The sequence below is a fragment of the Homalodisca vitripennis genome, chromosome 1 (assembly GCF_021130785.1).
Source record: "Homalodisca vitripennis isolate AUS2020 chromosome 1, UT_GWSS_2.1, whole genome shotgun sequence".
Taxonomy (NCBI): domain Eukaryota; kingdom Metazoa; phylum Arthropoda; class Insecta; order Hemiptera; family Cicadellidae; genus Homalodisca; species Homalodisca vitripennis.
Window position 1 is genome coordinate 179,376,286 of NC_060207.1, and position 23,281 is coordinate 179,399,566.

Consider the following 23,281-nt stretch of genomic DNA (forward strand, 5'->3'; position numbering starts at 1 on the left):
AGAGACGCCATGCTATTCGAGTTAATGTAGATGGTTTTTCCTTTATAACCTCTTTCCACATTAATTCTCTCACATTCCGCGTAGACAGTGACTTTAGCCTGAAACCCAGTTACCAGTTTGCCTAGGCTAAAGCTAGAGCTAGCTCTAGGCCTGGGTCACCAAACGCCTGCCCCAGTAACCTTCAGAGTCTTCGACGAGTCCGTGTACCAGGTGAGAACCTTCTTCATGTAAGCAGACTCTCTATTTGACCATTCATATGTTCCAACAATGTTGACCTAAATGGGTTTTCCAGTCCGTAACCTTTGAAATTGTGTCAGACATCATCTCTGAAATATCCTGTTTTTGAATGTCAGAAATCTTGCAGTGTTTACTAGCGTGGCGTTAATGCCACTTCCCATTGCTCTGCAGTCTGTAGGCAGCCATCCTAGTCTTTCCTACAACAATTATGTTAAAAGGTAAAGGTAAGGTAGATATTATGTAGTGGTAGGTTTACCACTACTTCCATAGCAGTGTTTAGTGTGCCTTTCATGGTACCAAATGTCCCCAAGAAAGCTAATCGTTGCACTCTTGACAGGCTTTTAACGGCAGTCATCTTTTGAACTTTAGGCTATTATACTAATGAACCATACAACATCATCAATTTTACGACCTTTGGTGTATAACCAATGTGACACGCTGGGTTGCAGCTCCCATGTGCATCCTACTGCACGTCTCACTATCTTCATCAGATCGGCTAATTATATATTTCAGATTACTGTTCTAATGAGTTTATCATCCAGGTTCTGCTACCGTGCATGCTGCGTACCCATCTAACAACAGTTTTCTCAGTACTCCTGGATGTAAGCTTAGACACTATTGAATGGGTACTCGTGTTATTAAAATCTCCTTCTATATCCAGGAATACTGCTGAGGCTATTTCTTTTTGTGCAATAGCTTCCTCAATCTTGCGAAAAAACAGTGTAGGCCTGTTATACAAGATTAACCTTTCTGATAGGCATGTTGGTTTGAATTTAAGGGGCGATTGACGAGAAATGTGTCTCTTAGATGCCCATCCTAAACCTTCTCCGTTGTCTTAGGAAGAATGATGTTAAGCTTATAGGTCTATAAGCTTTTGCAACATCTTTCCTGCTTGACAGGAGGGATAATGCTATCGGTAACTGGTGATTTGAACAGTTGAAAAGACTTTAGGGCCAATTTGATTTCTGATTAGGTGACTCTTACTTTCCACGGTTTCAGTCCTCCTAAGACAAGCTCTCTCTAGGTCCACGCTTAATTTCACTGGCAACTGTTTTAAAGGTCTGAAAAGATTCCGGGAAGTGTTTCTGCAGTAAATATTGAAGGGTCTCCTCAGGATCTTTCGTGTAAGTCGCATCTCCACTTAATATGGTACTTACCACATTTATGGGGCTTCGAGGTAGGACTTTTTGAAGTTGTGCACAGTCTCTATCCGTGAGTTTCTCTTAGTCTTCTCACCTCTTTATTATATTATGTTAGAGTACCAGTCTACCTTTCGCAGTTCCCTGCACTCTTTTTCCAAATATAACACTCAACAAAAGTACTAAACAGCCTTAAAACAATGCAAACCCAAATGTTCAAATCATAAATTTCGTCTACAGTTTCAGTGGAAACTTTTTCCATTCACATAAGTCAATGACATTTTAAACATGGGTTATAAATAGAAAACAGTATTTAATTATATATATTAAATACACACATACACACGCGCGCGCGCGCGCGCGCGAAAAGAGTTTGTATATGAAATATAATTTAAGGGTCTGAGTGATAGATGAACCTATACTACTCAAAGTTGCAAGTTGGTTAGGTGACAAAATGCTATCTCCTGCCACCTACTTGTAATGGTAAAAACTAAGTGAAAATGTTGATAACTTTACAGTGTATTAATAAATCAGTAAAATTTAGACATGAGGCATTTGAACTATTTGTTAGGTGAAAAAAAACTATGCTACACAGGCGGATCCAGCTGTAGTGGTGGGGGATACCTGGTAATTAAGCAGCTTAAACAGCTGATATCTAAGTGGATCAAGGAGCTATTACACACCTTTTCTGTATTTTTAGACATGCGGATAAAATATTTGTTTTAATAAATCAGCTTGTTTGTAGACTCGTGACCTAGTTTACACAGTTTACAGTTGGTTTTAAACATAATGAGTGATAAATGTAAAATTAAAAACATATAATAAATGAGGATGGTTGGACAGTAAACACCGAAGGCTATGGAATTGTAGATTGAGTTGTGAGTACAAAGACTAAAAATATTGTTCCTTCTAAACCATTAGGCACTGGTATTTTAAACTGGTGCAGTTTCAACAAATTACAGATAACGAAAAAACGGTACTTTGGGATTATACCGACCACACTAGTATGAAGAACACAAAAATAGAAATTTATAGAAACAAACATGATAGAACGAAAAAACAACTCTTCAATTACAAAATTACAAACTTACAAGCATTTCCAGGTATTGTGATCGCTGTTATCTTATCTTTCTCGAGAATCCTGATTACGGCAGGCCGCGCGGCATCACGTGATTTGCACGGTACATAATTTGCCTTTCCATTACAATTCAATTTATATTTCTGATTAGCCCCTCTAGAATTTGATATTTTACTGATAGGTACTATCTCGAGGGATGTTTTTCTTTCGTCGACATCAGCGCGGGGCAGCACCGAAGGTGCTGTCAATGCCCGCGCTGATGGCCGGAGGCACTCGCATTTTGGGTGGCGGAATGTGATCAAGAATAAAAAACAAGTTTTTAGTGTTTTTTTAATAAAGAGTTTAGTTTGGTAAATGATTGTTTTTGTTGAATTTTTGTGTTTGGAGAAATGTAGAGGTAAAACACGGAAGTACAACAAAGCGATGCACCAGCTGAACGGGCGGCGAGACTGCAATCACGTTATCTACTAGACGCTCGACTTTGACCTCTGTCTGAGGATGGGGAGGGGTTTGCGATAAGACAATTCCTGTTTTATATTGACGAAATATTGTTCTACTACGCTAATCTAGTAATCAGTAGAAACGAAATGTGAAATAACGATTCATGTCTGGGTGTGGTCGGTATGATCCCAAAGTACCGAAAAAAACATATTGACTTGTCTTGCTTACATTTTGGGTTGTTTTGTTCAATGGGAGCTACTGATTCTACTCTTGAACTCCGTTAGAGTTTCATTTAAAAGTACATTCCAAACCTCTGGGATATAGAGAAAAAAAAATAAAAAGTTGGTTGAGAAAGTTTAATTAAAATAGTCACAACCTCTAGGATTTGATAATTGTATTAACACTGACCCAGTGTGAGTACCTGGGATTGTAGTGAATATAATGCAGTTGGACTAAAACAATCCTTGATAGCTATTTAAAATTTGTATTATGGTTTGGTATTTTGTCACCTGTTTGTCAAGTCGAAGAAGTAAAAGCCCTTTCTTTGGACCATTTCATTGGTTCCTTAGAATAGTAACTTACGCATACCACAGAATGAGCAAAAGAAAACTACAGTTATTTACTGTACAATATCTCGTTGTAATTACAACTTTATCAAGTACATTGTATAAACATACACTGAATAAAATAAACAAACAAAATAAGAAACACCTGATAATAAACTTTCCAAATGTAAACAAACATTTTGACGTTTAAACAAGTTTTGATTAGTTGTTAAGTTGATAAAATAATAACGTAATATAATATAAATTGTTCTAGCAGTTAGACTTTTAGGAATATACATTTTTAACGTAACCAGGTTAGCAGCTTGAATAGTGTAAATATTTCATCAAATTTGTATCTTTGACATAGATTTTCGTTTTTAGGTGTCCCTGGTCTACAAAAACATCTACATCTACATCTAGAAACGTAACAGGATTTTTAGAAATATTGAAAATAGATTTTAAAACTGAAAAGGAATTTAATTGATGGATAAAATGTTTTAAATTATCCATACCATGCTGTCAAATGATAAATATATCGTCAATAAATCGGAACCAAACTAATGGTTTAAAATTTTGAAATTTGAAAATCTTTTGTTTCAGAAGTCCCAAAAAATAAATTTGCATATAACGTGCCATCCTGGTTCCAACTGCAGTTCCTTTCACTCGTAAGTAGCCTAATTTTTGTTTTTTAATCTAACATTATTCATGGTAAGAATAAAAGTCACTGGGGCAGATAAAAAAGAAGTAAAACGTTTTGCATTCTTAGGTTTTAATTTTTTTTTTTTATTTTCAACAGTTCTTATTTTATCGTCATGAGGAATATTTGTGTACAGAGATTCCACGTCAACTGTCGCCAAAATTCGTTCACCATCCAACGGCTGAGGTATTTCAGAAAGTTTGTCAATGAAGTGGTTGGTGTCCTGTATATGTGAATCTAAAGATTCGGCCAAATGTTTCAGATAAGCATCAACGAAATTTGAAATTCTTACTGTGGGTGAATTGTAGCTGGAAACAATGAATCGTCCAGACGGAGGGGTTTCGGTTTATGTTTTTGCTAGCGTGTAGAAGGCTGGAGTTCTAAGCGATTGGTGTTAGCAGCTGTTTTTCTTGATCGGACAAGTTTTGAGTTGTTGGGCCTTTCATTTTCAAAAATTCAGAAATTTCAATGTTAAATTGTTTTGTTGGATCTTTTGACAATAATTTGTATGCAGCAGTGTCTTGGATTACAACTATACATTATAATATATTAATGGATTTCAGCCCCGGGCCCTCCCGATTGCCAGGCCACACGACAAGCATCACCGATTCATCACCTTAGGGCGACTCTGTTCTTACCACGGCGGACCGTTGAGTCAGTCTTTTTTACCAACTTGCATATTATTTGAATTTATGATAGGGCCAATATTTATAAATTATGTTTCATAAAGTTGTAGCTTCATTGCCGAACGCATGAGTATGGAAAGCATTTCTCCAAACACAGTTTATATTTAAAAAAAACTCTGGTGTTTGGCTTAAACGCCAAAACTCTTACTCGGTGAAAAACGCTTGTTATCTTAGATTTAGATTTTAAATTTTCTTCCATTTTATACTAAACTTAGCCAAGACTGTATTTCTACTGTTGAAAGAGTCTGAAGCGTTGGTAGACGAATTCTATAAACAGATGACAAGTAGTCGGCAAAGAGTTCCAAAATAGTTTGAGGCTCATTGGTCATCCTATCCTTCATGGCCAAGGCATCATCAGCAAAAGAAGATAAATAAAATAAATAAGGCCTTTACTCTTGAGCGGATTTCAGTTTACAATCTGTTTTACAAATCGACTCACGTCAAACTAATCATAACAGTACAATTCGTATTTTAAAACTGTGACACCCAAATATTGCGTGCTGGTAATTTACATAGAAAATTCATACTTAAACAACAATACATCATTAAGGTACCTATACAGTTTTAACTTCCTTTTTGAAAGTTTTAACAGACAAAGTCTTTATAACTGGTGGTAAGGCATTGTACTCCTGGGATCCAAAGTACGAGAAGGACCTTTTTGTAGCCTCCAACCGCACACGCGGCAGTTGCAGCTTGTCGTCCTGTCGAGTGTGCCGTTCTCTTAGAGTCGCTCGCGCCACTAGTTTCCGTCTCAGGTAAGAGGGTTCACCAGTTACCAAAACCTTATGCACCAATGTCACAGTTTGGAGCCTACAAATATCTTGAACAGAGTGTAAATTTGCTCTTTTGCGATAAGGTGAGATGTGGTCAAATTTTTTTAGATTATAAACAAACCTCAGCGCACTGTTCTGTATCCGTGCAAGGATGACATTTGCCTCTTGAGTTAAGCAGCTACCAAACACTGGAAGGGCGTAATATATTGATGGAAATACCAGAGAATTTACAATATGCAGCTTTGAAAGCATTGGAATTAACGCTCTGTATCTATTCAAAACTCTCAATTTACACATTGCACGTTGAGAAATCAAATCAACATGTTTAAGAAAGTTTAGCTGATTGTCAATTATAACTCCCAGGACTTTAACAAAAACACGATCTTCCAAACAAATACCCTCAACAAAAACAGAGAGAATACTCCTGTTCATGGTCTCTTTAATGGATGGTGAGCAAAAATGCACCACAGAACACTTATCTGCATTCAACTTTAGGCCATGTCCCTCCGACCACTCTTTAACCCTACGCAGATCAGCATTGAAACACTGCACCGCTTCATGGACACCTGAAGGGGGATATGTTAGAAGCATCTGAGAGTCATCCGCATAGGAGTAGAGTGAACACGAGGACAATGCAAGTTCAAGATCAGCAGTATATAAAATGAACATAACAGGCCCTAAACATGACCCTTGAGGAACCCCTGTATCCTTCGACAGCGAGGAAGAGCAGTTTTCTTTTACCTTTGTCACCTGACTCCGTCCGCTCAAATATGAGCCAAACCATTTTATAGCGATTTCATTAAACCTATAGAAATTTAATTTGGCAAGAAACAGTTCATAATTCACTGAGTCGAACGCTTCAGAGAAATCAAGCGTCGCCAAAATACTTCCAAAACCCTTATCTTTCGCTACATGCAGCTCATCCATAATGTTTATCAAGGCGGAGGTAGTGCTGAAAGACTTCCTAAAACCAGACTGATGTACAGGAAGAATATTTTCAGCCTCAATGAAAGCTGTCAACTGATTCACCACTACCTTCTCAAGGATTTTTGACATGGCCGGAAGGATCGATATCGGCCTAAATTGGGAAATCACACTTGGATTCTTTATTTTGGGTATGGGCGTGACAAGACTTTGCTTCCAGCATGATGGAAAACACCCAGAAGCAAGGGACAGGTTAACCAAATGCGTAATAGCTCCCAAGCAATATGGGCTCATGGCTTTCACTAGCCTGATAGATATTCCATCAGTCCCCACAGCCACTGACGTAATGTTATTCATTATGCATTTGATCTCGCCCTCAGTAACTGGCACAAAAATTGAAACCATGCGCTAGATCCTCACAAACATTGTTTCTGTAGAAATTCAGTTTCTCGAGGCTAATCCTGCTTCCACCACCCATGCCTGCAAAGAACCTGTTGAGGTCATCAGCTGAGAATCTTATATCGTCACTATTACGGTCATTTTCCAGCAATCCACCGGACCGTAAAACACCCCAGAATGATTTAGAGTCCTTACTATTCAGCTTGTCGTGAAAGTAATTTCGTTTTGCTCTTCTGATGGCGCAGTTCAATTTATTTCGTGCCTTACAGTACAACGTTCTAGCAGCCGAAACATCACTATCATGCAGTCTGTGTTTGAAATAATTTTTTTCTTTTGTGAGCTCTCTTATCTCGTCACTCCGCCATGGGGCTTTCTTCTTGGTGACTCGCTTTCTTGTTAACGGTACGCAGGAGTCAAGCAGTTGGACAATGTAGGTAGTTAACAATTGACTAACTTCCTCGACCGAGGTCTTTGTCTCAATATCATCCCAATCAATACGTGACAATAAAGAAACATAAAGAGACCCATCGAAATTGGAAAAATTTCGATAAGTTATAAATTTCTCCTTTGGCCTATAGTTGCCATACCTGAGATCACAATATACCTAAGATCTCCACAAGTTTCTCACAACTCCTAAAAGACTTAGAGTTAAAAGTCTTCACGGGCACATTAACAGATTTAAGATAATTTAGAGGGCATCATCTAGACAATCACAGCGGTTTTACACATTCTGCAGACTTCCCATTATTTTCTGTAAAATAAATCCATCCTAAAATATGTTTAAATAGGTATGCGTCTTGTTAAAAATTGCTCCATCAAATATTGTTAATCTTTTTATAATGTCGATGTTTGTAAATTTAAAATTTTAGTATTACGTGATAAAAATTTAAATTACTCTAAATTTATCACTCAAATTTATAGCTTGTTTACTTCGGTGAATAAATGTTAATATTCCATACAAAGTTGTTATATTGTTATAGTATAAGGATTTATTTTCAGTACAACGTTACATCGTTCTTAATTATTCCTCAATCATAATGGCTGTGTGATGTGATTCATTAAAAAAAAACAACCAACACAAACAAAAGTGTCTTATTTTCATTTTGTACAATTTTGTGATGTAAACTGGGAAATGATAGTTGAGGAGGCTGGAAGTAGTACGGAGTTTTTCTATTAACATGAATTAAGCTTTACTTTCAATAATTATTACTTCCAGTTGTAAATTTATTTAACATTTCATTAATCCCGGTTTTGGTAGATTGCTGTAAAATCCGTTGGAAGTTGATAGTGACGTGAAAAGATGGATCAATCTAACAGGTAAGTAAGCACAACAAATCTATTCATCTAGTTTTGTATCCAACCTTACAAAAATAACACATTTATATTAAGCTTTAAATTAATAATTAAGAATGTATTTGAAATATGAATCTTTCCAAATGAAACTGTTGGGCCAGATAGTTGTGGCTCTCTCAATCTAAGTTAGGCTTTGGCTTTTAACAAATTTATAGGAAATAGTTTAATATGCTTAATTACTTTTGTTGTGAGTTTCATTTGATCCATTAACATTTTTATAATTGATAAGAATTTTGAGAGTAAAAGCAATTTGTATTGACTTTCAATTTAATACTACATATACCTTTCAATCATGTATTTCCAACGGGAAGACTACTTTAATTAGTGGCCTACACTCGTTATTCGGTTATTTTTATCTAACCATTCCATATATTATCCAACTTTGATATGTAAAAATCGTACACAATAATAAATTACCGTAACAAGAAGAATCTCGTACATTACAATTTTAAAAACAGGTTTAACACTAATATTACAAAACCAAGTGTGGCCTAGACTTAGATATCGTAAAAACCTTACAATAATTATAACTTACCTTGATTGATATCAATGAATAACCCGCTTTTGTGAAATGGAGGAAAGAATTCTCTCCATGTGTTACCAGGAGCCAAACTCACATGTTGAAGCTACTTAACCCTTTGGGTGCCAAGGGCCGATATTATCGGCTCACTATATTTAACCAAAGCGTGCCGAGAGCCGATATTTTCGGCCCTTTACGTTTAACCGAAGTGTGCCGAGAGCCGATGTTTTCGGCCCATTACGTTTAACCGAAGTGTGCCGCGGGCCGATATTTTCGGCTTTGCGATTATATTATTTTTTTAAATCATATAGTAAGCGAATCTTCATAACAGATACATCAAACGAAAGGGGAAGAGTTACTTAACAAATTGTTATATAATTTGTTATAGTATAAGGTCCAGGACAGTATGTGTCAAGTGCATCCGGGGTTGCCACCTTGACTGTCTCCCCCGCCACGAGTGTAAATAGATTGAACGTTTATGTAACAATGTATATATTTTATATAGAGACATTTCTTTGCATAGTTTTTTATAGACTTAGTAACATTTTTCAATAGGCTTATGCTATAGACTATAGGCACTAAAAAATAGTGAGTGATTGAAGATTGGACTTTTTCTGCCTTTCAATAACTGAGGGTGAGTAAAAGCAAATAGTATAAAAAAATAGGCTATTTGTCATGATTTTATTTTTTGTAAACATGCATTAGGGTCCTAACCAATGTTTTTCAGCCATCTCAATGCTAGTTTAATAAATATAGTTTTGTTTAGAAAAGTCCTTACAATAACATGCCCTTACATTACATTGTCAATATTTTAGCATTTTAGTCCAAATGTAAAGTTTTATTAAAAATCTTATAAAACTTTTATTTCTCAATATTTCTTTCTGAAATTTTCTATATTGGTTCATAATTATACATACTAATGTAAAATGTAACATACGTTTACATAAATAGTAAAATAATATAAGTTTTCTAATTAAAAAAAAAAAAAAATTATTTTTATTTTTTTTTTAGTTTACTTATTTATATTTTTGGATATTATCATAAAACTTTGTTATTACATAACAGTATATTTCATAACCTACAAAACAAAACAAAAATTGTCCATTTATCAGTATTAGGATAGGAGTTATACAATTTTTAGTCTAACATAACAAAATAGCTGTTTTGTGCTTGGCACACTTGGCTGGTATAGGCCATTTACCATTGGCACTCAGGAAACACTCACAGCTCACATGCATGGCATTACTCAAAACGAATCTTGAAATTGGCATCCAAAGGGTTAAACAAATATCATCACTTGTGAGAAGTATCTCACGTATATTCCTCATATTCATCGCCATTTTCAAATTCTCAAAATATTAGTTACTTCCTATTGTTTATTGTTTACATTACAATTACTACAACTAATAACTTGAAATCATACTATGCTAAGTTAAATAAATTATAATATTGAATTATTCTTTCAGATAAAAACATCGAACTATTCAATAAAAACAACTGAATAAGGAGTGTAGGCCGCTTATTAAAGTCTACCCTTTCCAACCTTACTGTTTACCTCAACCATATTTTCTTAAATTTCTCATTCTCCTAAATTACCGGTATGGGAGAGTTATCAAAACCAACTTCTCAGAAAATGGTATCTTAACATTCCCATGATTTATAAAGGATTTTCTTGGACTAGGCTATTCTGTTGTCGTTATAAGCTATAAATGATTTAAAGTGGGATTTCTCAGATAGTACAGAATGAACTTGAATTCCAATTGGGTACTTTCTGGTTAAACGAGGCCACCTTTTCAGATCTTCTTGCACCTGTTATAAGGGCTGCAGTATAGCATAATAAGCGGCCACCACCACAATCATTAATATTTATGATTAATTAAATTACTGAAATTAAACCACAATTGCAAACTGAATTAAATTATAGGTGTTTTAAATTGCAGTATTGGCTAGTTCAGCTGTTTTTATTTCAAAGTAATTAGTTAATGATGAATAAAACGCTAAAGGCTATAATATGTATTTATTAAATAGGATAACGTTTACTTTATCCATGTTACCTAAAACTATCTAAAAACGCTTAACAATTTCTTAAAATAGTAGGCTATACTTTCATTTCCAGAAAGAATTTTTAGGTGGTCGCAAACCATAGGCATCTATTGTGCAGTAATTATTAAAGTGTTTTAATTTTAACTTAATGTCACTATTAGCTTAGTCGATAAATCTTGGGAACCTGGAGGGATAACACACTAAAGAGGAGTAAGTTTAACAGGAGAAGATAACAGGGTTGTCAACATTCATTTGAAAATTCTAGCAGGAAAATTAGATCTACCAAATGCATTTGAATATAATGTAAGTTTTTTGGTACTTGTTACTGTTTTTATTAATTTACTGTCCTGTTAGCAATTGTGAAACTTCTTTAAGCAACTCAACATTATTTTTCCTTATTGTTTAGACTTAGTTGTGTAGCCATTTACAGAAATAGAAAAAGTGTTGTCAGTAAGTTACATTTTAAAGTACTCTAAGGCTGCAGGTTAATAAGTGGCCACTACGACGAATTATCGATATTTATGATTATCTAAAAGTAACGAAACCAAATTATATTTTAGTTATTTTAAATTACAGTATAGTTTGGCTGTTTTTATATCTTGAAAATTAATCATTTACTCATAATTACCATACACCTTGGTATTAGCTTATTATTGTTTGGAACAATAATGTCGAACAGAATTATGTTATGGGCATTTTTAGATTGTATATACTGGTAGTGAAGCTATATTTGTATATGTAAAAGAAATATAGGTATTTATTATTACAGAAAATAATAATACTTCAGTCTCTACGAAGCGATAGCCAATCTGACATGGTACTTCTGCATGTACTGATGACGTCAAAACTGCGTTCATTTATTAGAAAGTTGGTTAGAAGGTTGGTTTGGTTCCAACTACAATAGTACATGTTTGTTTATATATTCATTAAACCAAATTTAAAGTGTTAAAAAATTTTCTCAAGTGCGTTTTTTGTAATGTTGTGTTTGTTTAGAATATTCTTACAACGAATCGCTAATTGATTTCCACCTTTCATTCTAGTGGGTAGACTAGAAGTGGCCTACACTCATTCAGTTGTGTTTATTGAATGGTTCAATTGTTTTTATCCGAAGGAATAATTCAATATTACAATTTCTTCAACTTATCATATGATTTCATCTTATTAGTTATACTGTACTAGTTTTAATGTAAATAATAAACAGTAAGAAGTAGCTAATATTTTGAAACTTTGAAAATAGCGATGAATATGAGAAAAATATGCGAGATATTTCTCACAAGTGACTGTTTAATTGGCTTCAACATATGGATTTGGCTCCTGGTAACCCATAGGGAAAATTCTTTCCTCCATTTCACAAAAGCAGTTACTCTTTGATATCAAGCTGGGCAAGTTAAAAATGTTGTAAGGTTTCTTTGATAACTAAGTCTAGGCGATAGTTGGTTTTGTTGTTTTGTAATGTTATTGTTAAATTTATGTTTTTAAAATTGTAATGTACGAGATTATTCTTGTTACAGTAATTTATTATAACTCATATTGTGTATGATTTTTACATATAGAAGTTAGATAATATATCGAATTTTTCGATAATAGCAATAGAATAATGAGTGTAGGTCGCTTATTAAAGTCTCCCCATTCTAGTTTTCATCTTCGCACTACAAACTGGTCACTTTGAATTTAAAGGAGCAACTCATTTTATTTTGTTTGATTTGTTTAATTTTTATTGTTATTGTTTGAAATTGTTATTTTATAAAATAAGAACCGTTGACAATTTTATTAATTATGAATATGTAAGGTCTAATGATTTTTTTATATTCGATAGTTTAGATATTTCTAATTGATAGTTAATTCAACAGTCATGGTGGCCGCTTATTATACTATAGCCTACACCATTTATTATTGTGTCAGAATGGACAGAAGACATTTTGTTTTACTTTGTAATTTGAATTTAAATTGTTTGTGCGCTTTTGCAGTAGAGGTCAGGACAGCTATTGCTCTCCCCATTGTATAAAATGTTTTGGTGATATATATGAGATGTTGTCCATTAGCATCAGAAATTGGTGAACAGTCCTGTGCTGATGGTCGAAGGCATTACTGTTAGCCTGGTCAAGTACTAGAGTCTTAACATTTATAAAAATTAAGTCTCTGAATTTTAATTGTTATTTGTTGTTTATGAAATTTAATTTTTAACCCTGGAAGTGGAAGTATCAACCGACCCGTTGTTGATCATGTAACTTCCAAAGTTTGATCGATCTCGAAAAGGTTGATTCGTATTATAGCGCTAAAAACATTATTACCCATCAAAGACCTTTATACATAAATTGAAAGCCTATTTTAATTTTTAGTTCTCTTTGATTGTCTTCTATCCTGTTTCTAGTTGAAAATATGTGTGATTTTGTTGTTAAACTCTGTGGAGTGGAAATTATGTATAATGCTCTAAACATATATTACATATGAGATTTTATAGGAAATTAACAAAGAGACCCTGTACAACCTACAAAGATCAGTGCACACTTAAGAATTTCTGATTGACGTTTCCTGTTAAGGGCTAAGAATTTTCCCTTTGGAAAAACATATATATTGTGAATTGTCCCAAGTAGTTCCATTAAATGTAATAATCAAAGCAGTATAACATTTATATTTACTATTATTCTATTTATTTTTACTATTTTGAAAGATAAATGTGTCTGACAGCTTGTGACAAATAATGTATGTTCATCGCCATTGTACTTGTTGCCATTATTCAAATTCATACAAATAATTTCATTTTATTTGAATTAATTTTAAACATTAATATTATTCAATAAATGAAAAAGAATTGGCAATAATTAATGTTAAATACTACAATGAGTATATTTTTGTATTTCATAGTTTAGGTATTTTTAATTGATAATCTTGTTCTCTGATTCGATTGGTGGTGGCCGGTTACTTTACAGCAACCATTATAAGTTCCAGAATGGCCGAAAAATTAATCCTGGGAAGTGTATATTATTAGAAGTTCTAAAAGGTGCACTGATTTTGTAGGTATTACATAAATTTCATAAACAATCATATCTAGTGTGTCTATAAAAATGTTAGGCCTACATATAATTTTTCTTGTGGATACTATTTACTTTAACCACGTTACGTAGAATAATCTAAAAACCTTCAAGACCCTTGAGCAATTGGAACAATTTCATACATGTACTTATTAAAACAACACTTTTCCAATATTGTTTATTTCAGACAAAGTCTTTTGAACCAAAGATTTCCTCTCAGGTTACTCCACAAATAAAATGTCCTTTTTATATTTGTGGAGTCGCCTGAAGATGAAACCTTAGGTTTTGAAAGGCCTCGGCCGAAATAAACAATTATGGAAAAGGGTTGTTTTAATACTTTCTAATATAAAACCAATTAAAATAGTATACTTTCATTTCTATAAAGAACTTTTAGGTCGTCGTCAACCATATATTGTACAAAAATTATTGGCGTGTTTGAATTTTAGTTTATACCTCAATTACTCCATTGGTCTAAAGGACTGGGAGGAATTGGGGTTACTGTCTAGGGGAGCATAACGAAGTAAGAAAGGGTAGGTGTAAGAATTTGAGCTGGAAGAATAGTTACACCAACTGCATTTACAAAAAAATCATTTGGCCCTTAACCCTAGAACTGGCAGTCATTTTTTCCTCAAATGGCAGGCCATTTTTTAGTGTTTTGTACCCATACTTTAACAATTTTGTAAAAAATACATTTTTAGTATAAACCTACATGTGTAAAACATTATTTTTTTCATGAAAATGTGGAAATAATTATGGTATAAACATATTTTATTTAAACCCATAAAAATAATTACTACACTATACACATTTTTTTAAGTGAAGGGACTGCACCTGGTAAAGTGTAATAATACAATCAATACTAGAATCAGAGATAGTCACTTTATTCTTTATTTTTTCTAGTTTTATAAAATATATACGTGGTATCCGGTTTTTTCTTCAAGAAAAATTAAATATATTGTAAAATCCACAATTAGTACACGAAAGGCTGTGTAAATAAACCCATCACACAGAAAAACTATCTGAATGAGCCATATAACAAAATCTTAATGCCATATTTGGCTGGTTTTTGGGGATATATTGTTTGAAACGACAGCACAAGCATTTCATCAATGGTCACATTTGCTTTTCAGCAAATGTTGAGATTAGGTCCAGGTTTAGTACCAGTGGTAAGATGAAAGTGAAATATAGTTAAACTCAACATTTACATCAATGAAGGTTTTTGACCCATAGACAATGCATTAACTAGACACCAAAGTCGCTATTTGCACACAACTTATACAAGTCAAGTCAAAATTTACTTTGAGCATATTACAGAAATATTGGTATCCATGACCACTAAAAAAGGCAGCTCATAAGAGAAATACTGGTATGAGAGACTGTCAGACTTGGATCACACACAACTAACTAGTGTCACAACTGGACTGAAACTGAGCAGGAAAAGTGTTGATCGACCAAAAAAGGAGTGGGGGAAGGTAAAAAGTTACGCACGCGTCAAGGTCAAGCAGTGTTACCAACATTTACAAATTTAAATACTCTGGTGATCTTCAAGACCGGTTATGTCGTTTTAAGGGTCAGCACATAATTTTGGCCACAGTTTTTACCACCATGATGAGGTTAATTCATTGGTTTTTATTTGTTATCTTAATCCTGTTTTGCCATTGTGCAACTTTTTTGGGCATCTCGGTGTTGCTTTTCCTGATTGATTAGATTTAGTTGTGTAGTCATTTAAAGAAATGGACGACGTTTATCTTTCTTTTTTTCTGCCGATAGCGAGCGATGCTGCTTATTTAGTTTAAACGTTTGTGTTGGAAATTAATTCTAAAGTATATTATTATCATTGAGTCAGAATGGACAGAAGGGATATTTTGTTTTCTTTTACTTCATAATGAGACATTAAATTTATTGTGTACTTCTACAGTACCAGCCATTACACTGCTAGATACAATAATATGCTTAGGTAAGTTAGTAATATTATTTGAGCTCTCAAGCTTTAATGGTCAGCCTTTTAGAATTTTATATTTTACTGATCAGTATTATCTCTAGGGATGTCTTTCATTCGTTGTGAATATGTAGAGAATTAAATCAACTACTGTATATAAGTTTCAAGTATGGTAAAAAAATATATTTTTTACAGTATATTTGTATTTGTTATTTGACATGTAAAAAAATATATTACATAAAAGTACTACATCATCAAAAATCTAAAATGGCCAAATTGTAGGAAATTTAGTTGTCAACACAAAGATATAGACTATAATGTTATGAAGTTCAGAAAAAATATTTTGTACATTTACAGATAAAGTGCAATGTGGCAAATTTTTACCTATTTACAGCTGCTAAGCAAAGCAATAAAGTATGCATTCTAAGATTTTGTTTCATCAAATAATTGTGTTTTTTTTGTACCTTTTAGGTAATATAGAACAGTGTAGAAGTCAGTTTTTTTACTTCAAATTGAACAAACAACAAAAAAGAAAGGTACATATAACAGTTTCTACTTTAGACTCAACAAAGTCAGTCAGTTAGATTTCATTAAAATGTCACGAATATCACTTTATCTCCAAGAATCACCCATTCTTGTAGTATTATATTCAGTATTGTATGTTCAAACTTGCACAATTTGTATAAAACACTTCCGAACAAAGAGCAAAATTATTTGTTTACAAACAACGATCTCCACGGCACAGAAGTTAACTTAAAAATTGCATCTGGTAAAACTGCACAGACATGCAATTTGAAACAGGATTTAAGAAAATCATACACCATCAAACATTAAAACCAACTCATAGGCTTTTGATTTATTTATAACTGAAATGTTTGTGACTGATAATAATGCTTAACGATTAAAATATAAAGCAATACTTTTGGTATCGATCGCACTTTGGCAGTTACCTGACCAACACCAAGTGGGTTGTTCAACAATTCCAGAGTTAAAATATCTCAATAATGTTAACTAGCAGTTGAACGGGCTGACAGTAAATCCAGTCATCAGCACAGGCTGGAACAGCATATTCTGTGCTGATGGCAATGAAAAAAAAAAACCTCTTGAGACAGTATTGATCAGTAAAATATAATAATTTTTGAGGGTATGGTTACAAATGCTTTAGAGACCAAAATCACGAGTTAAAACATATGGTGGGAACGAGTACTAACAAGCCAAATAGACAGGTTGCGTATGCACCACATGGGCTAATACCTGGATCTTGATCAATTTAGTACATACCTAATCTTAATAGCCACAGCATGATCAAAATGGGTGACCTCTGTCTAATCAAAAAGTTGTACTCTTACAACAGATCTCTTAATACATCAAGGTAAGGATAACAAAACAAAAGGAAAGGGATAAAACTGAATTGATTCTCAGGAAATGATTAAAAAAAGAGTTACTTTTTATTGTATGGGAAAACATAGCCCTGAAGTACAAATCCAATTTTGTTGGGAATTGACATTATGTTATTGGTTGTTAGTTGTTATGTGATCAGCTAAAGTCCAGTGTTTACATAAGCTAACAGATCACTTAGACTTTCCATATTTGGGAACTGAGAGTTCAAGTAATATGCAATATTTGATATTCCATGCTCTCTCTGTACCTAATTAAAGCATCCTCGTGACCTCTTCCTATTTGTGAAAAAGAACAAAATTGTTTGGATGTGTTTAACTACTTCTTTCCATTGAAATGCCATTTTTCCTGTATATGAATGTCAAATTGGTGAAATTGTATATTGTATTTGTCAAAGTTACTATTAGCACAGAAATGTTGTATCCCTGAGTTTGAATTATGTGTTTAATTAAGTGGAATCCATCAAGATTGCAGCTTCAAGACACACTTGCTTGGTAAAAATTCAAAAATTTTATGACATTGGATATGAAATCTTCTATATGTCTATGAAACATGGTATGGATAGAAACATTCAATGATACGAGTATATGCTTGAGACAGAAATGGTCATGATAACCTGAACCAACACGAGTGCTATGACCAATATCGTAACCAGTTTTAAAAAGTTTTGAAATGGTAAGGTGACAACTCCATCGAGCTCTGGTTAGAGAGTTATTATTCCCCGCTTTGGTAGTGAAATATCTTGAAAAATCCAAACTTTGCTTTTTAGGCAAGAAGAAAGTGAAGATTTCCACAAGAAAATAAATGTGCCCTACTTGAGAAATGGTTCATAAAGGTTTTAACACTTGTATCTCCAATATCTGTAGTTAGTGATTGATCAAATGCCATATCACGCTATAATGGTTCTAGAAACACATCCTATATTGTTGTGGTATAAAGGTAATATTTTTATTTGACTTTCACAGTGTAGTAACGTAAATTAATTAGACAAGGAAAACTGTGGCATTAGATTTTTTCATTTTTTTTTAGGTGTAATATGAAGGAAACAGGATTTTCCAAACATTTGCCATTGTTCAGCAATAAAAAAAATCAGTAACACTACATTTCGAGATCTGCAATCTGATCTCACCTCAGGTAGATAACTAATCTAACACATAACTACAATCTTGGTTTAATCAAACAAATCATACCAGAGCGTTGTGACATGGATAAGTCAGGAATCACAACAACAATTTTGTGTATCAACTCCATACAGACTATCTCTAAAACATACATGCAATAAAAACAAAACACTAATATTATTAAAACCAATGTGAAAGAATACAGGTCACAATAGGTCTTCACTTAATGACCAACCATTGAGGCCAATAGTAAATGGTGGTACAGAAAACAAGATAGCAACAAAACAGGAAACGGGCGACGGCCTTTTTTTATGATTGCCTCATTCTATATAGACTTCTCAAAACCATACTGTGACTACACATTAGTTTATTATAAATCTCTACTCTGTTTTATACTTTAGATTTTCTTATCGGTTTATTTTACAGAATTGGCAATCAAAATAGCCTAATTTCGAGTGATTGTTGACTGATCGGTTGGTTCGGTAATTTAGTTAATGAAACCTCGATTATTTTCCTTCTAAAGAAACAAGGTTCCCGACTTATTAAGATCCATCCCAATTCATAAGATGATCTTCAGATCCACAATTATGTGCAATTTTTTTACTTTTCTGTAAACCCCTTTCTCGTCTTTTCTTTGTTTTTTTTTTTTTTTTTAATATTCTAACAGTTAATGATCTTTTTGTCTCACCTTTACATTCCCTATTACAACTACATTTTGTACCGTAAACACAGTTTTTAGATTCCTATCCTTGACTTTTAGAATGTACAGAATAAGAATTGTCTTACCATTATGTTTTTAGTTTAATAAATTATTTATTATTAAAATCAATGTTATACAAATACTGTTAAAAGTTTTATATAATTTAATTTATTAATTTTAAATTGTAGAGTGAAGTTATCTGTTATTATTTTACATGATTTATTTAAATCTTATATATGTTGACTTGGCAAATTTTTTTGTATTCTGACATTGCCAATTCCTGTTGAACGATAATCAATTGATTAATTGAGCATTGTCTCCTTACTTACATGATAAGGAAATTTCATACAAACCTAAGTAGAGTAATGAAAACACTGTTACTTATATGTGTATTAGTATCTAACTCATATTTGTAGAGATATATTTATCAATTAAAATACTCTTCTAGAGCTGGTTGTGAAGTAAATAGGCTGATATCAATTTCTTTTTTTACAGAAGGAAAATTGGAAACTTAAGGCGTAGTAATTTAAAGAAATTCCCAAAAGAAATGAATGGAAACAGTCAAGGTGGGTGTAATTATAAAGGCGAAAGTATTCGAAGACAAAAGCAAACAAGAGAATGTTACAAAAATGAAGACCAAGATCATGGAAGAGTAGGGGATGGATTACCAAATTACATGCCATTGCACGGACAACGGTTGTTTGCAGCAGTGTCTGACCCGGCAGTATGCGGCTATCCAGTTTCTTTGGGCTATCCGTATGACCCCATCCCCCTCTCTGTGGGATATCCTATGTACCACCCACCCCAATACACACACAGAATGCCTTACCAAGACTCTGTGTATTCACCACGCAGGTCACGTTTGAGAAACAACCATGAAAAAGGTGATCATTCCAAAGATACATTCCAGACTGTTGATGAATATACTAGTCTACCACCTGGTAATTTACAAGATATTGAGTCTGACCAGCAGCGCAGATTCAGTGATCCGGGACTGGCAAACAATACAGGATCTGAAGAGGACTCGTTGTCTAATGAAGGATCCTCACCCTCATGGTTCGAGGATAGTCAAATCGCTAACCAGATTGAGGCCTTAGTATTGGAAAATAAGCGACTCTCAAAGGAATTGAAAGAGACACAAACTGAACTTCAAGAACTGAAATTGGAAGTCTCCTCTCTGACACAAATGCAGTCTACTTGTGAACCTGGATTCATTTCAGGTTAGTGTTTAAATGTGTTTTAATACACAATCTTGTTGTTTTTTAAAACATAACTTTGTGTGAGTTGTTTTTACAAATATTGCAGATTATTTATCAGAGATTAATTTCAATAACTTTTAAAGCATATTCAGTCTGGATTATTTCAGAAGTTCAGTTTTAACTTATGATTTCACTATAGAACAATCTATGTGCTCCTTTAATATCGTAGTGCATTTCTAGCTAAGGAGCTACAAAATTTATATAATCTAATCTTATGTAAAATTAGAACCAAATAACATTTTATCATGCACACTATTATGTGCTATAGATATCTATTGTTGTTCTACACTAAACAAAATTAAATACAACATTGCATAATGGTGATATGCTCTACTTTAGAGAAGGAATGTGAACTATTCAAACTGTTTAAAATAATTCCTGCAATTGCCCATACCTGGTTGCAAATCGATATCTTGAAGATAATATATTAAAGTCCAATAAAAGAATTGTTTTAGTGTATTTAATGATAATTATTGAATTTTAATAGTCCTTATTTCATTATTAAAACATTGGAGTGGGATCATTTACTGTTATGTATCTTCTAGACCTAGTACGAGAAGTACATGAAGCTACAAAAATAAGGGAAGACACTATGTTGGCAAGAATGAGAGTGTTTACAGAAAATTTCCAGCAGAGTGCAAGCCGAACTTCTTCACTAGTAAGTATCTCGTTTTGTTCTATTGTTTGGATTTTGAATTTAGTGTAGGCTAATTTAGGCATTAATAGGTAATGAATAGGCATATTTAATATCCAGAGTAACTTAAATCTTTTCACCCTTCCACTTTTTTCTACATTTCTTGAGATTTCAGACAACTCACATCGTCTTATTTCTTAGAATTTTTAAACTTGAAAAACACAGACTTTTCAGTGTTTTTCTTTTTTAGTTCTAACATACAGTTTAAGAAACTTATTGCTAATATAAATCTCTTATTTTTTCATGACCAAGGGATTCATTTTTGTGATATTCTGTTGCATTATTTAGTCTTTGAATACTTTCTGCCTTTTAGTTAGACCCACTTTGGCTGTTTCATTCGTCTGTTGGTAATTTGCATACATTACTATGTTCTTAGTTTCCTATTTTGATACATAAGGTTAATAACTAAATGTTCTAATCTCAGCTTAGTTCTATTTTTACAGCTTCATAATTCATAAATTTACATACACAGACAGATTACTCAGATTTACATATTGGCCAGCAATATGATGTATTTAACTATAAAATAAGGTATTGGCCCTAAAATATATATGTGTTCCCAATAAACTAAACTAACCCAAATAGGTATTGAAATTTCCGATAAACCTCATCACTTGACTTGTGCAACTTCTTAAATAGTTGCATAATAAGCACCAGCCACAAAGTTGCAACAAGTGTCAAAAACTCCATATATTTCCAAGTACCATACCAATGGAAAACTAACTGTTCAGTAAATGAAACTTACATCACTGAAAAGAGCAGTTCTTTCTAAACATGTGGTTGTGTTTGTTACAAGTCTATATATTTTTAAAAGTATAAAACATTGGTCACCTTTCAACTGCAGGCGTGTTTCTCTGTTATGACTAGAAACTCATATCTAGTTGTATTTATTTTGACAAATAAAAACTGTTTGGATATATATTTTTAAGTGAAACTAATATTATTTTGAAAATGGAAGAATTGAAGTTTCGATCTTGTAGTCTTTAGTAAAAACAGTATTATAATAAATGTACATGTGCATAAAGTATGTACATTTTGTAGCAATCAGCCAAAATGGGCTTGCCAGTATAGAAATTACTATATATTTGCTTGGAAACTGCAACACAAGGTCAATTACTTTACTTCTTTATCTCTTTGACTTGTAGATTCCTTGAGATTTATGATCTAAGCACTCTTGTTATCTGATTCACTAATTATTACTGTACAGTATATGTGGAACTTTCATTTTGTCTTTTCTACACTTGTTACATGTCTCATGTTTGCTAGATTGTGAATCTCCCCACATGAGATTATACTATTATATTAATTATTCAACGTATACTAAGTTATTTTAGGAAAAAAGTTTTAGTCCTCCCAAAAAATAGAGATCTGAAGTCAAGGATTTTTAACAGTTATCCGATATTTAACATACATCTCATTGTGAAGTTCTTTCTTGGTAAAAAATTAAGAATTATACAAATTAAAAGTCTCTAAGTTGACTCCATCCAGTATTGTGTATAATTAGATTACTATTATGAATAATAATCTAGAATCATTAATTAAGAATAATTCCACCAAATTGTTAAGAAAAGTGTGTTAATTGTCTTATAAAAACTTCTTTTTCATATTATGATTGAATTTCTTTTTACAAGTAATGTTAAGTTGTAATAAATAGTTGGATAGTAATGTTTCATTGATTAATTAAAAGATGTCCCATCATATACTTTATAAATACCAATGTGTTGTTTTATTAACTTAGAATTTTACTGCAATTGTAACTTGATTGCATAATTTCCATCTCAACTTTATTAAAATTATTATTATTAAATTTATTGAAAATGTAGAAATGCATGCAAATGTGAATTCACTCTTTTTAAAAACCTCATTTACTACTTTTCTTTTATAATCAGAGATTTCTATTTATATCAAAAATTTTCATTATGTTTAGGTTGAACTGAAAAGGGAATGCACCAAAGAATGTGTAGAGAAGAAGGTGAGTTTCAAATACATCGCAGTAAATATTTATATTTATAGTCAGTCTTTATTCATCTATCTCTAGAGATTTCAAATATGTTTGAAATATTGTCAAATATTGTTCAATGAAATACTCAGTATTAATTCTGAACCGGTTATCAATTGATTTCTAGTGGACAACTGTGTAAACTAATCTTGCAAATATATTGATAACATTTGATCTTCCAATGTGGTGTGGCTGTGATATGCAACATATCGTGTTTCAAGACCTTGACAAGAAATACATCATGTTGTCATTTAAACTACATGTGGTTTAGAATTGAATTTCTTAATAGAAGTTACTATTAAAC

At 32.9% G+C, this 23,281-nt stretch overlaps 1 protein-coding gene across 2 annotated transcripts in view; it reads left to right on the forward strand.

The window, feature by feature from the left end:
* The first annotated feature begins 7,989 nt into the window (after window positions 1–7,989).
* The window catches only part of LOC124352800 (restin homolog), a 36,430-nt gene continuing 21,138 nt past the window's right edge, over window positions 7,990–23,281 (forward strand). For both annotated transcript variants that reach the window (XM_046802477.1, XM_046802478.1), the window contains exons 1-4: window positions 7,990–8,236; window positions 19,521–20,245; window positions 20,830–20,942; window positions 22,906–22,950. In XM_046802477.1, coding sequence (XP_046658433.1) covers window positions 8,220–8,236; window positions 19,521–20,245; window positions 20,830–20,942; window positions 22,906–22,950 — 900 coding nt within the window. In that variant the 5' untranslated portion in view covers window positions 7,990–8,219. The remainder of the gene's footprint in view (window positions 8,237–19,520; window positions 20,246–20,829; window positions 20,943–22,905; window positions 22,951–23,281) is intronic.